At 40.6% G+C, this 15068-nt stretch overlaps 2 protein-coding genes across 4 annotated transcripts in view; both read right to left on the bottom strand.

Moving 5' to 3' along the window:
• Positions 1-15068, bottom strand: part of LOC130719433 (probable sodium/metabolite cotransporter BASS4, chloroplastic) — a 37204-nt gene that overhangs the window by 9501 nt on the left and 12635 nt on the right. Inside the window, exons 8-11 of the mRNA XM_057570062.1 lie at positions 14724-14837; positions 13585-13606; positions 920-987; positions 4-123 (exon numbers count right to left, since the gene is read on the bottom strand). Of these exons, the coding sequence (XP_057426045.1) occupies positions 4-123; positions 920-987; positions 13585-13606; positions 14724-14837 (324 nt within the window). The remainder of the gene's footprint in view (positions 1-3; positions 124-919; positions 988-13584; positions 13607-14723; positions 14838-15068) is intronic.
• On the bottom strand, positions 11077-12955 carry LOC130716883 (uncharacterized). 3 transcript variants are annotated; one of them, XM_057566913.1, is made up of 2 exons: positions 11633-12955; positions 11077-11489 (listed from the first exon to the last, which is right to left on the bottom strand). In XM_057566913.1, exons 1-2 carry the CDS (start codon positions 12753-12755, stop codon positions 11452-11454), a joined length of 1161 nt encoding a protein of 386 aa, XP_057422896.1. In that variant the 5' UTR covers positions 12756-12955; the 3' UTR covers positions 11077-11451. The 3 variants fall into 3 exon arrangements, with proteins under 3 accessions (XP_057422896.1, XP_057422898.1, XP_057422899.1); XM_057566915.1 differs by having other exon boundaries at positions 11313-11489; positions 11726-12955; XM_057566916.1 differs by having other exon boundaries at positions 11313-11489; positions 11801-12955.

Below are 15068 nucleotides of genomic sequence, written 5' to 3'. Positions count from 1 at the left end.
AGTTATTGCATGATGGTAGCAAAAATGTAAGACATACGTTCCCAGTCCAATAGCTACAAGAAAAACTCTGGGCTTCACCATTAGCAGTAAAGGCCTTGACTTGCTCACTTGTGTCCAAGGTACCTGCATGACAATATCTGATTAGACTAACTTTCCAGTAATATATTGATAAAATAAATATCCAAATATAATAAGTCAACAACAACGACCACCACTCTCACTAGGTTGGGGAGGCTACAAGGACCAACCAACATTTTAATATCCTATCATAAATAATGTAGTCACTCTGTTAACAGTTAGTTAGTGTTCAGTTAGGATAGTTAGTTCTTTAATACAGTTACCAACTCATTCTATTAATAACTGCTACAGTGCAAAATATGCCATTATATAAAAGCACATCTTGCACCACTGTTTCAGCTATGAAAATCAAAATCACTTTAATGAAAGCTTCTCTAACAAGCTTTTCTCTCTCTTTCGCAGCCCCCACGCCCACACGGGGATGGTTCCCGAGCGAAAACTGCAATGTCAGCGTCACCAGTTGCGCCACTCATTTGCAGCTAAGAGATGTGAAGGAAGGCTCTGATAATAATTGGGAAGAACCTTGCGAGAACCATACCACAAATGCTAGTTGTTGTAGTTGGAGAGCCCAACGCCTTATAAACCCCACATTGGAATCTCATACTTCCAATGTCTCACACCTTGCAATTGAATTCTAACATCCTACCATGCTCCACAGCCCCGGCGCCTATGCGGGGTGATTGTGCACTCATCTCTTTTCTCTCCTATAGCATAAACCTTCCATCCATCATAGCTTCTATTCTTAATTCCTTCCCTAACACTATTCCACCAACTTGGTCCAAGAAAAATCAACCACTTTGAGAAAAGAAATAAGGAAACACCGCAAAGGAATTGGTCTTACCAGGCTAAGGAGAAGTGCATTGATTATTGAGAAAAGCTTGCGATTTCTGTCAACAAAGTCAGCCACACCTGTAATGCAGCTTTGATCAAAATAATTGGTAGAAATATTGTATTATTGCATTGAAGAAAGGAGAAAGAATGCTCATAGAGAAAGACGTTTGTTGAAGAAATAGTGTTAGTCCTTAGGAATAGAGAAGGAGAAGGAATACTAAAAATAATAAATATTTATTAATATGATATGAATTATATATTGGAGATATTATTACAGACAAAGCACTAATCTTTATTTATGTAATACTAGATTGCTAATATTGAATAAGACAAATCATAAATATAAAGAAATATGGAAACTAAACATAAAAGATAATCTAAGAAATGTGAATATATTTATAATTGAATATGTGGTCAGATAGTGTTTAGGTATTCTACCAGCATCCTTAAACTAAGAACAAATCAGTTACAGTCCTCTTATACCTCCACCTAGCAAAGAAATTTACAGAAAATACCCCAAAACAAAGATAAAAATGAGGTTTACCCATAATAACAAAGACAAACTTTTCAGTAAAGACAAACAGATTTAATTTTTTCCTCTAGTTACCGGTGTACATGAAATGGCCAATCTGTTGTAAACTATGTTATCAATCGCGGATCGTGGAGCATCGCTGCCATCTAAGAACTGGGATAGCGGGGTGGCCGCAAAACAGTGGTGGCTGGAAGTCCGTCGAAGGGAAGGTCGGGCGGTGGCTGTTTGTGCGTGAGAGAGCACAGGAGAACAAGTCGTGTTTCCCAAGTTGTGGAGGCAGCGGCGCGCGGGCACTCTCTTTCATTTAGGGTTGATTTAGTTGTGAAATTCCATAAAAGCCCCTCACGTAACCTAGGTATTTTCATTTAGGGTTTCTTTCCTAGGGAAATTTCATAAAATCCCCTAAAGCTAACCACTTAACCTTTTAAAATCAAGGGTATTTGTTAGAATTGGTATTTACGGGGAGTTGGGTTTGGCACCCCACCTATGGGGCTTGGCACCCCACTTTATCAAATACGGAATTTAAAGTTCCGTATTCTCCATATTGAATACGGAACTTAAAATTCCGTACTGTATTTAAGCATGCGTGTCACATTTTCAACCACTCATTATATACTAAAACAGATACGAAATTTTATTTTCCGTATTGATACGGAAATTTAAATTCCGTATCTGTTTTAGTGGGGTGCAAAGCCTAAGGGGTGGGGCTCCAAACCCAACTCCCGTATTTACGATAAGGAGAGAACACAAATACTCCCTCCGTTCCCGAATGGTTGTGGTTCTGGTTCATCCACAGGGAAGAACGTTCACCGAATCCAGCCTCCCTCTCTCTCTCGACCGCGTCTTCTCCAGATCCAAGGCCAAACAAGGTTTCGCTGAACCACCACCAGATCCGAAACCTCGGGGATCTTCGGTGGTCCTCTTCGCTGGTGGTGGCGGTGCTGGTGTTGGGTTTGCAACACGCGAGGGTGAAGGTTGAAGATCTGTGAGGTTCGAGCACATAGGTTCGAGCCACCGCTCCAAATCAATCGCCATCCCTTCTTCAACCAAGGGCCCTTCTCACAACACCTCGTTCAACACAGGTTCGAAGATTGCAGCGATGGGTCGAGGTTCAGGTGTTGGGGGTCGTAACAGAGACGTAGAAACCCGGGCAAGAAGGGTAGAACAGATTGAGAGTAGTTTATAAATTCGAGGCAGAGGACAGGAAAAACAAACACTAAACATTAAGAGAGGTTTCGATCTAAATGATCTAGCTTTAAACATGTTTCATGATGACTATATGGTGTTATTTGATCCAAGTAGCTGACCTCATTTAGAGGATAAGAGCTTTGGTGGTTGTTGTTTTGTACTATGCTCTAGTGTTAAGAAGAATTTCTGCAAGAAATACATATTTACATTATTATTTTAACAAGCCTTTGCATGACATAAAGTAATGGTCAAATAAGATGAAATGATAAAAATGACAAAAGCAAATCATCTAACAGAAAAATATTTTCCCCGTAACTATTGAATGTTGCTTTGTAAAAAATCGACTTCAAGGAAACTTAGGGTTGCCATTTCATTCTTACTATCAGCTATTTATAAACTTAATAATTGTTAAATCTGATAAAATATTTCTTGTGTCTTATTCATTGATAAACTTGTACAATATATATAGATGTTAAAAGATATCAAAACTATATCTATCTAAATCTAAAAGATATAATCTAAAAGATACTAATCTATAATAGAAACTTATATTTGAACCATATCTCTATTTCTAAACTAAATCTTAATAATAATATTCAACACTCCCCCTCAAGCTGGAGCATAAATATCTAATGCATCCAGCTTGTTACATATGTATTGCATCCTAGGACCTCGTAAAGACTTAGTTAACATATCTGCAAGTTGATCCCTAGATTGAACATAGGAAGTCTTGATGACACCTGAGAGGATCTTCTCTCTGATAAAATGGCAGTCAACCTCTATATGTTTGGTCCTCTCATGAAAAATTGGATTCGAGGAAAGATACAATGCTGATTGGTTATCACAAGCAAGCTCCATCGGACCTAACTCACAAAACTTTAACTCCTGAAGCAAGTGCTTTAACCAGAGCAATTCGCACGTAGCGTTAGCCATAGCACGATACTCTGCTTCTGTACTAGACCTTGCTACTACTGTTTGTTTCTTGCTTTTCCAGGAAATTAGATTTCCTCCAATAAGAACACAATAACCTGTAGTGGATCTTCTATCACTAACATCCCCTGCCCAGTCTGCATCAGCATATGCAAGGACATCAGTATGACCCTTGTCTGTATAGACAAGCCCCTTTCCAGGTGATCCTTTAATGTATTTTAGGATCCGAATGACTGCATTCCAATGACTATCACATGGTGAATTAAGAAACTGACTCACAACGCTAACTGGGAAGGCAATGTCAGGTCTAGTCATTGTAAGATAATTCAACTTCCCAACTAACCTTCTATATCTCCCTGGATCAGGATATGGCTCCCCCTGATTAGGAAGAAGCTTCACATTGGGGTCCATAGGTGTGTCAACAGGTTTACAATCAAGCATTCCAGTTTCCTCTAGAATATCAAGAACATATTTCCTTTGAGAAATAGCAATATCTACCTTTGATTGTGCCACCTCAATCCCAAGAAAGTATCGTAACTGACCAAGATCTTTAGTTTGAAAGTTCTTGAACAAGTGTTGTTTCAGCTCCTCAATACCCTTTTGATCATCACCTGTAATGACAATATCGTCCACATACACCACAAGATAAATTGATTGATTGGATGATGAGCGTTTAAGAAACACAGAATGATCGACTTCACAACGAATCATGCCAAACTCTTGAATGACTTTGCTAAACTTCCCAAACCAAGCTCGAGGTGACTGCTTCAAACCATATAGAGATTTCTTCAACCGGCAAACCTTACCTAACTCCCCCTGAGCAACAAACCCAGGTGGTTGCTCCATATAAATCTCCTCCTCCAAATCACCATGTAAGAAAGCATTCTTAATATCAAGTTGATACAACGGCCAATGGCGAATGGCAGCAATGGCTATAAATAAACGAACAGATGCCATCTTAGCAACGGGAGAGAAAGTATCACCATAATCCAGATCATAGATCTGAGTGTACCCTTTAGCAACAAGTCGGGCCTTTAAGCGGTCCACTTGTCCATCAGGGCCAACCTTAATGGTAAAGACCCATCGACATCCAACTGTAGATTTACCATGAGGAAGTGGAAGAAGTGTCCACGTATGATTGGCCTCCAAGGCAGTCATCTCATCAATCATAGCTTGTCTCCATCCAGGATGAGAAAGTGCTTCTTGAACAGTTTTAGGTACAGTAACAGAAGACAAGGCAGACACAAAGGAACAATAGGAAGGTGATATTCTGTGATAACTGAGAAAGTTATAAATAGGATGAGGATTAAGGGTGGAACGATTACCTTTACGAAGAGCAATAGGTTGATCATCAAGAGAATCAGGGAGGACCGCAGTAGGAGGAGATGTTGGAGTTGGAGCTGAATCACAAGTCTTAACTGTAGAAGAAGGCCCTGATGTGTTTGATCGTCGACGCTCATAAGTAATACCAAAACGTCGTGAGTCAATGAGTGGCACAGGTAATGTTAGAGTACATTGAGTTTGTATTTACTATGCTGCTGCATCATCTTTTGAGTAGTTATGACAGCTGACATATGCAGCTGTTTGTATTCTCCTATTTATGTCAGCTGTTGGTATTCTCCTATTTATGTCAGCTGTATGTTACAGCTGTTGGCATTCTCCTGTTCTTCTATATAAGGATATCACATCTTCTGTAATCACTCAGATTATCAATAATACATTTTCTGTTATATTTCTATTTCTCTCTTCTCTCTCTCATTGCTTCTCTAATTTTAACATGGTAATCAGAGCTTCAATCGGTCCTTGATACATGGCTGCTGCACCTGCTTCCGTTGTCAATGTTCTTGAGTCTCTGTCTCGTACTGCAACAATCAAGCTTGATGATTCGAATTTCTATTCTTGGCGTCAACAAGTTGAAGGTGCGATTCGATCGCATCAGCTTCATGATTTTCTGGTTGATCCAGAAATTCCACAACGTTTTCTGACTGAAGAGGATCGTGTAGCTGCGACTGAGAATCCAGCTTATACGACTTGGATTAAGCAAGATTCCATGGTGTTTACATGGCTCTTGACGACTCTATCTCCGTTTGTTCTTCCAACGGTGATCAACTGCGAGAGATCATCGCAGGTTTGGCGTGAGATCCTTGACTTTTTTGAGAATCAGTGTCGCGCACAGTCTGCTCAGCTCAGATCTGAGCTGAAGAACATAAGATCTGAGCTGAAGAACATAACCAAAGGTTCGAAGTCGATCACTGAATATCTTCGACGCATCAAGACGATCGTCAACACTCTGGTTTCCATTGGTGAACCCGTAAGTTTTCGCGATCACCTTGAAGCGATTTTTGATGGTTTACCTGAAGATTATAGTGCTTTAAGCACGATTATCTTCACTCATGCTTCTTCGAGCACGATTTCTGAGGTCGAAGCGATGATCATTACTCATGATGCTCGCCTGGAACGATCACGGAAACGTAGCCTTAGCGATTCTACTGCTTCTGCGTTGCTTGCGCATACACATGCGTTCGCATCGGTTCCTGCTCCGATTTCACCTCAGATCTCCCGAACGCCGCCACCTTCTGTGGATTTGACGCCGTCTCAGGCCAATTATGCTGCTGAATTTCGTGGTGGACGTGACTATCGGAATGATCAACAACGTCCAAATTATCGTGATTCTGGTGACAATCGTGATACCTATCATGACCAGAATGATTCACGTGGACCAGGCGATGGCCGTGGTGGCTATCCTGCTGGTGGACGCGGTGGTGGACGCGGCCGTGGGCGCGGCCGTAATTTGCAGTGTCAGATTTGTCAGAAGTGGGGACATGATGCGAGTGTCTGCTACCATCGCGTCGTTGGAGGTGGTTCTGTACAGAATGGCACCTTTACTAATATGCCTAGTCCTGCACCTTTTGGAGCCTTTCCTCCTATGCCTCTTGGTTCTGCCACTTTTGGCTCTTCCTCACCGTCTTTTTATGCTTCTGGACCTGCTCCGTGGAATTACTTTGGCTCTTCCGCAGGACCTTACAATGGTGCTTACCCTCCAGGTTCTCAGTTTCCTGCTTTTACTGGTGGTTCTCAATATTCTGCACCTGGAGCTGTTTTTGGTCCAGTATCATCTTCTTGGAATTCACCTCGGCCCTCACCTCCATCTTATCCGGGCCTTCTTGGCTCTCAGCCTCGCTCTCCTGCTCATGCTATGCTTGCTGGTCCTCTGCACCATGCTTCTTCTTCCGCATCTCAGCGTCCTGACAAGCCTACTTTGTGGTATCCCGATTCTGGTGCCACTCACCATGTTACCAATGCTGCTGGAAATTTTTCAGACACTTCTTCATTCACTGGAACTGAACAGATTTTGATGGGCAATGGCCAAGGTTTGCCAATTCACTCTATTGGTTCTTGCACCATTCCCTCACCATATGATTCACACACTGTTCTCACTCTTAGTCAACTGCTTCTAGTTCCTTCTATCACCAAAAACCTTGTCAGTGTTAGTAGGTTTGCCAAGGATAACAATGTTTATTTTGAGTTTCACGCTTCTTTCTGTCTTGTTAAATCACAGGATACATCTAAAGTGTTGCTTCGTGGAAGTGTTGGTTCTGATGGCTTATACACCTTTGATGATGTCAACGCTGCTAGTGTCTCTTCTAGTTGTTCTAAATCTGATTTGTCTACTAGTACTCCTTCTGTTTTATCTACAGTGTATCCAGGTACTGGAAAATCACAGAATATGTCTTCTGTTTCCAGTTTAGGTAATTCCAGCTATGACTTGTGGCATTGTAGACTAGGTCATCCTCATCATGAGGTCTTGAAAACTACTTTACAACTATGTAATGTTCCTTTGCCTAATAAAACTTCTTTTGCCATGTGTGTTGGTTGTTGTATGGGAAAGGCACATAGGTTGCCCTCTTCTTCTTCTTCTACTGTTTATACTCTGCCTTTTGAGTTGGTTTATGCTGATTTATGGGGACCAGCTTCCATAGAATCCTTTGCTGGATTTTCATATTTTCTTACTTGTGTTGATGCTTGCACACGATACACTTGGATCTATCCCTTAAAACACAAGTCTGACACCTTTCAGACTTTTAAAAACTTCAAAGCATTGGTTGAACTGCAGTTTCAATGTAAGCTTAAGAGTGTGCAAACTGATGGAGGAGGAGAGTTTCGATCCTTGATTCCCTATTTTACTCAGTTAGGGGTAGTTCATCGTGTGACCTGTCCTCACACACACCATCAAAATGGGAGTGTGGAGAGGAAACATCGCCATATTGTTGAAACGGGACTTGCTTTGCTTGCTTATGCCAAAATGTCATTGCACTTTTGGGATCACGCTTTTCTTACAGCTACCTATCTTATCAATCGGATGCCTACTTCTGTTTTAGGAGGACAAAGTCCTTATTTTCAGTTGTATGGTTCTCAACCTGATTACAAGTTCCTCAAGGTATTTGGGTCAGCTTGTTATCCTTTTCTGCGCCCGTATACCAATAACAAGTTGGCATATAGGTCCCAAGAGTGTGTATTTTTGGGCTACTCTTCTCAACACAAAGGATACAAGTGCTTGGATGCTCAAGGCAGAGTCTATGTCTCTAAAGATGTGTTGTTTAATGAGCATAGGTTCCCTTATGTTGAAATGTTTCCTGATTCTGCTACAGAAACAACTTCTCCAGAATCATTTTCTTTGCTGATTCCTCTTGCTGCTGCTCCAAATATTATTTCTAATGCTTCTCCAGCTGCTGAGCCTGCTTCTCCTGCTATGACAATGCATTCTGCGGGTTCTGATTCTTCACCCTCTGGCTCAGTGGATGTCTCTCCTTCGTCTGAGCAATCTCCAGTTATCTCTGCACCTGTTTCTCCTGCTGTGACAGTGCATTCTGAGGGTTCTAATTCTTCCTCCTCTGGTTCAGTGGATGTCTCTCCTTCTTCTTCTGAGCAGCCTCCAGCATCAGCTGCTACACCTGATAATGTTCAAGCTGTCATCCCTGTTAATGCTCATCCAATGCTCACCAGAGCAAAGAATGGCATTGTCAAGCCTCGCTTGTTTCCTTCTGTCTTGTTGACAGAAGTAGAGCCTACTACAGTCAAACAAGCTCTCAAGAGCAGTAAGTGGTTCGGTGCAATGCAGCAAGAGTATGAGGCATTGATGACTAATAAGACCTGGACTCTTATGTCACTTCCAGCTGGAAGAAAGCCTATTGGTTGTAAGTGGATTTTCAGGATTAAAGAAAATCCAGATGGAACAGTGAATAAGTACAAGGCTCGACTTGTAGCTAGAGGGTTCAATCAAGTGCATGGCTTTGACTATTCTGAAACATTTTCTCTAGTGGTCAAACCTATAACTGTGAGGTTGATTCTATCTCTTGCTATTTCCAAAGGGTGGCCTCTTCAACAGTTAGATGTGAATAATGCCTTTCTCAATGGGAACTTAGAAGAAGAGGTTTACATGGTTCAGCCACCTGGATTTGAACAGGGTGATAAGTCCCTTGTGTGTAAGCTTGACAAAGCTTTGTATGGCCTAAAACAAGCTCCTCGAGCCTGGTTTCACAGGTTGACTGCCACTCTTGTTCAATTAGGGTTCAAGGCTAGTAAGTGTGATCCCTCCTTGTTCACTTTGTCTTCACCAACTTGCTGCACATATGTTCTAGTATATGTGGACGATATTATTATCACAGGAGGTTCTTCAGTCCTAATTCAACATCTTGTTGACAAACTGAATTCTTCTTTTGCTTTAAAACAGTTAGGAAAACTTGATTATTTTCTTGGAGTTCAGGTTACACACTTGTCTGATGGCTCTTTGCTACTTAATCAGACCAAATATATTGAAGATCTTCTTGAGATAGCAAATATGTCTGAAGCCAATGCTCTGCCCACTCCTATGATTAGTAGCAGCAAACTGTCAAAGTTTGGAGGTACTTGCATGAATGATCCCTTTCTCTATAGATCCATAGTTGGAGCATTGCAATATGCTACAATTACCCGGCCGGATATCAGCTTTGCAGTCAATAAAGTCTGTCAATTTCTGTCTCAGCCTCATGATGAACATTGGAAGGCAGTTAAGAGAATTCTGCGGTTTCTTAAGGGTACCATTCATCATGGGTTGCTTTTTAAGCCTTTCTCTCTTGATCGTCCAGTAGCACTTCATGCCTACTGTGATGCAGATTGGGGTTCTGACCCGGATGATAGACGGTCAACTTCTGGCTCATGTGTGTTCTTTGGCCCCAATTTAGTGTCTTGGTCAGCTAAGAAGCAAACTTTGGTTGCTCGCTCAAGCACAGAAGCGGAATATAGGAGTCTGGCCAACATAGCAGCTGAGATTCTTTGGATTCAATCCTTGTTGACTGAGCTGCATATTCCCTTCCAAACACCAACAATTTTCTGTGATAACCTGAGCACCGTAGCCTTGACTCTTAATCCGGTCCTTCACACTAGAACTAAGCATATGGAAATGGATCTTTTCTTTGTGAGAGAGAAGGTTCTCAATAAGACTCTTATTGTTCAGCATGTTCCTTCTCTTCTGCAGAAAGCGGATATCTTTACTAAAGCCCTCTCTTCAGAAAGGTTTCATGAGCTTAAGGACAAACTCAAGGTGGTTTGACAAATGAAACATTTGTCAACCACATTGAGTTTGAGCGGGTATGTTAGAGTACATTGAGTTTGTATTTACTATGCTGCTGCATCATCTTTTGAGTAGTTATGACAGCTGACATATGCAGCTGTTTGTATTCTCCTATTTATGTCAGCTGTTGGTATTCTCCTATTTATGTCAGCTGTATGTTACAGCTGTTGGCATTCTCCTGTTCTTCTATATAAGGATATCACATCTTCTGTAATCACTCAGATTATCAATAATACATTTTCTGTTATATTTCTATTTCTCTCTTCTCTCTCTCATTGCTTCTCTAATTTTAACAGGTAATACCGGGGAATGAATAACAGGGTCAATAAAGTCCGGCGAAGCCACGTCGGATGCTGAGTCAAAGAATGGTTTATCCTCAAAGAAAGTAACATCCGCACTCACATAGAAGCGGTGTGTAGTGGGTGAGTAACACCGGTATCCCTTCTGACAGCGAGAGTACCCAAGAAATATACATTTAATAGCTCGTGCAGTCATCTTGTCACATCCAGGGGAAAGATTATGAACAAAGCAGGTAGAGCCAAACACCCGGGGAGGAACAGCATAAAGAGTGGCTTGAGGATGCAAAATACTGTGAGGGGCCTTATTACCAAGAACAACAGATGGCATGCGATTGATTAAATAACATGCTGTAAGAATAGCATCACTCCAAAACTTCAATGGTACTTTAGCAGTTATTAATAAAGTTCGAGTTGTGTCTACCAAATGACGATGCTTACGTTCAGCCACACCATTTTGTTGTGGTGTATGAGGGCAACTGGACTGATGAATGATGCCATGAGATGCCATGAATGAAGTAAACTGCGCAGAAAAATATTCTTTTGCATTATCGCTGCGTAAAGCTCGAAGAGTCTTGCCAAATTGATTCTTAATCTCAAAACAAAAGGTCTTAAAAACTTCAAATAACTCAGAACGATCTTTCATTAAAAATAACCAAGTACATCTTGAAAAGTCATCAATAAAGGTAACATAATACTTAAATCCTAAAACTGACGGAACACGACTTGGACCCCATACATCAGAATGAACGAGGTCAAACGGTGATACTGTAGGACGACTAATACTAGATGGAAAGGATGCCCTAACATGTTTTCCAAGTTGACATGACTCACACTCCAATGTCTTCAAATGAGAAAGCTTCGGAACCATTTGCTTCAACCTTTCAAGACTTGGGTGACCCAACCGACGATGTAAAAGATCAGGAGACTCAAAGACTGCGCATAGTGTTGATAGATGAGGTTGCATGTAATAGAGACCACGTGATTCATATCCAACTCCAATCGTCTTCCCTGTACTCCGGTCCTGTATAAGAAAAGAATCAGAAACAAAGGTTATCGAACAATTCAAACTACGAGTAAGTCGACTTATGGAAATTAAATTAAAAGGGGAACCGGGTACAAATAAGACTGAATCTAAGGACAAAGAGGAAAGGGGTGAAGCTTGACCAATGCCCATGACTTGTGTTTTAGATCCATCAGCAAGAGTAACACTATGAGGTGCTTTAGGAGGTGTCAAATTATTGAAAAGGGAAGGATTACCAGCCATATGATCAGAAGCACCGGAATCTAAAATCCACGATCCTGCAGATTGAGAGAAACAAAGGGTAGAATTACCAGCATGCGCTACGGTGGCTGAGGAAGAGGATTGTTGAGCTGCCTTAAGTTGAAGAAATTCCTTGTATTCACTAGGAGAAAGACGATGTTCCTCAGATTCGAGCTTTTGTTCAGTAGCATGTACCGAAGATTGAGCAACAGTGGCAGTTTTGTTAGGAAACCCAACTATGTGGTAGCAACGATCCTGAGTGTGGCCGTCCCTATCGCAATAGGAACAATGAAGATTGCCTCTTCCTCTACCACGACCTCCATCTCTACCTCCATCTCTGCCTCCACGACCTCGACCTCGACCAAAGGAGTTAGAGGCCAAAACAGATGACTCAGAAGCTGTGTGAGAATCAATCTCTGGTGGCGGAACCCTAATCAAACGACCAATAAGCTCGGCAACAGTAGGGATACCAGGATTTGTCAAAGTTTGATTCCGAATAGATTCATAGTCTTTATGGAGGCCATGGAGAACAAGTACCATGAGCAGATTATCAATTTTCTTTTTCATTTCCTTTACATCATCCTTTTCCAACATCAGTTTGACTTCATCACAAAGAGATTGAGCCTTCTTCAGATAGGATGGCAGATCTGTATCTGTCATATGAAGAGATGATATACCTCGAGCTGTCTCATAAAGCCTCTGAACATCATTAGCATAAAAGGTTTCAGCTGTCTTCCAGATGTCGTAACAAGTTTTGTAAGTGCGAAAGTGAAGCATCAAACTCGGTTCAATCGACTGCCATAACAAGGATACAAGCTGAGCATCAACTTTCTTCCAATCGTCTCTTTTAGTAGCATCAATGTCAGAAACCTTGGTAGAAAGATGGTCAGATAATCCCTGACCAACAAACCAAATGTCAACAGCATCACGCCAACTCAAATAGTTCTTCCCATCAAGCTTTTCCGAGGTAATTTTAGGAGATCCGGAAAAAGCATAAGACACCAAACTCTTCTTCTCTTCAGCCATGAGGAAAAGAGGAATAAAATACCAAAAAGACAAAGCACCAATAAACAAAATTGGGCAAACGATGAGAGACGTCAAAGAGGACGTCTAAACAGGGTCAAAACAGAGCACCTAAACCAAACCAAACCAAACAGGTGCAAAATAGAGCACCTAAAAGAAACCAAACCTGACTAACGATGAGAGACGGCACAAAGAACGTCCAAACAGGGTCAAAACAGAAGACCCACAAACCAAAAGTGGCCAAAACGGAAAGAGGAAGGCCGGCCGGTCACAACCGTGGCAGAACGGCGCCGGAAAACTGGCTGTAAGGCCGCGCGTGGATCCCACGCGCCGGTGAACCTGCGGAAGTGTGGCGGCGCGTGAAGGCGCGTGGAGGTCTGTTTGGCGGCGGTACTCCGGCAGATGGTGGATCGGCGGCCTCTGGCTTGATTCCGGGTGGCTGTGTCGTCACTTGACAAGCTTGAAAAATATGGATCAGCAGCACTTGCGGCTGTAACCCAGAACCAGAAAAAAAAAAGAACGCTCAAGGGAAAACTAGGGCTCTAGATACCATGTTAAATCTGATAAAATATTTCTTGTGTCTTATTCATTGATAAACTTGTACAATATATATAGATGTTAAAAGATATCAAAATTATATCTATCTAAATCTAAAAGATATAATCTAAAAGATACTAATCTATAATAGAAACTTATATTTGAACCATATCTCTATTTCTAAACTAAATCTTAATAATAATATTCAACAATAATAAAGACCACTTTTTTTAATTTAACTGTCAAAGCAAGTGAGGAAAAAACTGCTTAAACAAGCAAAGATAATAGGACACACCTTTAAAAGATTCACGTAGAACCTGCCCATTCAAAGCAATAAAGAACATTAAAATAAAAACTTGTAGCAAACTGAGTGTATCACAATAATTTCAGTATTCAGCTTAAGAGAAAATTCAAAAGCCATGTATAGTAGAAACGGCATAAACTACATACTGCAGCTCAAGTTTACTACATCATATATTTCTCAAGAAATAAAGAGTGTGTCTGGTTCAAAGGAGGGGAACGGAAGAGAGGGATTTAAATAGAGGGGAGGAAAGAGAGGGGCGGGGAAAGGAGGGGAGGGGATCCAAGTTTAGGAGAGAGAGATTTTTAACAAATTTTCTATTTTTAACCTTAATTTTAAAATACAATATTTGAAGACTGGAGGAAGGGCATTTTTGTCATACAAATTATTTCCCCTCCAAAATCCTCCACTTTTGGAGGGGAGAAAATGAGTTAGGGTTTTGGCCCCCTCCATTCCCCTGCCTTCCTCTCCTAAAATTTGAACCAAAAAAAAAACATAATTTAGAAAACCCCTCCCCTCCTCTCCATTTCCCTTCAACCCAACACCATGAAAATGATGCCTCAAAATTGAAAATATTGACTGGTTATAGAAGAAAATACCAAAAGACCTGCAATCAAGAATAAAAAAATGACAATACAGGGTATTTGAAGAGTAATTTTGAAAATGATGAACAACAAATTTGCACCATACATCACCAACTCACAACCAATGTCCAATACAATTGAACAGTCATGTACAATCACCTAAGACAAGAGAGATAAGACCCCTTTCTACAGAGAATTTATAAATCATTTTCAGAGTATGAAATATTCAAAATACACTATCAGTAGTAGTAGTAATGCAGGTGTTCGATACAAAACCATTTATATGCTTTCACTCAATGGCTTAATCTTTTGGATGATTGATTCATCACAGTTACAAAATTTATTTCATTATGGAATATTCCATAGTCAAAGCAACATGAAAGTTGCAAAAATCACAATTAGCCCATTATAGATATAGAAAGTGAAACAACATTATTAACATAAGCCCGAGAGAAGAATTCTTTTTTCCGTCTGAAACCACATCACTGGAAGTATTCAAACAATAGCAACTTTAGTATCAAAGATATGTGAAGGAGAAAATACAATTACCTTCCCAAAAATAAGAGGGATTAAAATGGTTAAAACAAGACTTTTAAATATCTGCTTGGTGGGTAAAGTCACTCCAACTCCATTAGCTACAAATTTTGTGATGGAAAGTGGTACCTAAAAAAAAAAGAAACAGTGTCGTAAAATACAACAACAACCACCACAAGAATTAGCTTAGGTGGTGAAAACATATAAGGAAGCTAAATATTGCATATAGCTTAAAAAGATAGGAAAAAAATAAAGGAATAATCAAACATGTTGAAATGATTGGGAGTTGAGGAAAAGGAAAAAAGGGATGGAATATTATTAATGTGGTGATATGACATTGAGTCAATGAGGTTGATACAA

This window comes from Lotus japonicus, chromosome 5 (genome assembly GCF_012489685.1).
Source record: "Lotus japonicus ecotype B-129 chromosome 5, LjGifu_v1.2".
Lineage (NCBI taxonomy): Eukaryota > Viridiplantae > Streptophyta > Magnoliopsida > Fabales > Fabaceae > Lotus > Lotus japonicus.
This window is presented reverse-complemented; position numbering and strand designations above follow the sequence as displayed.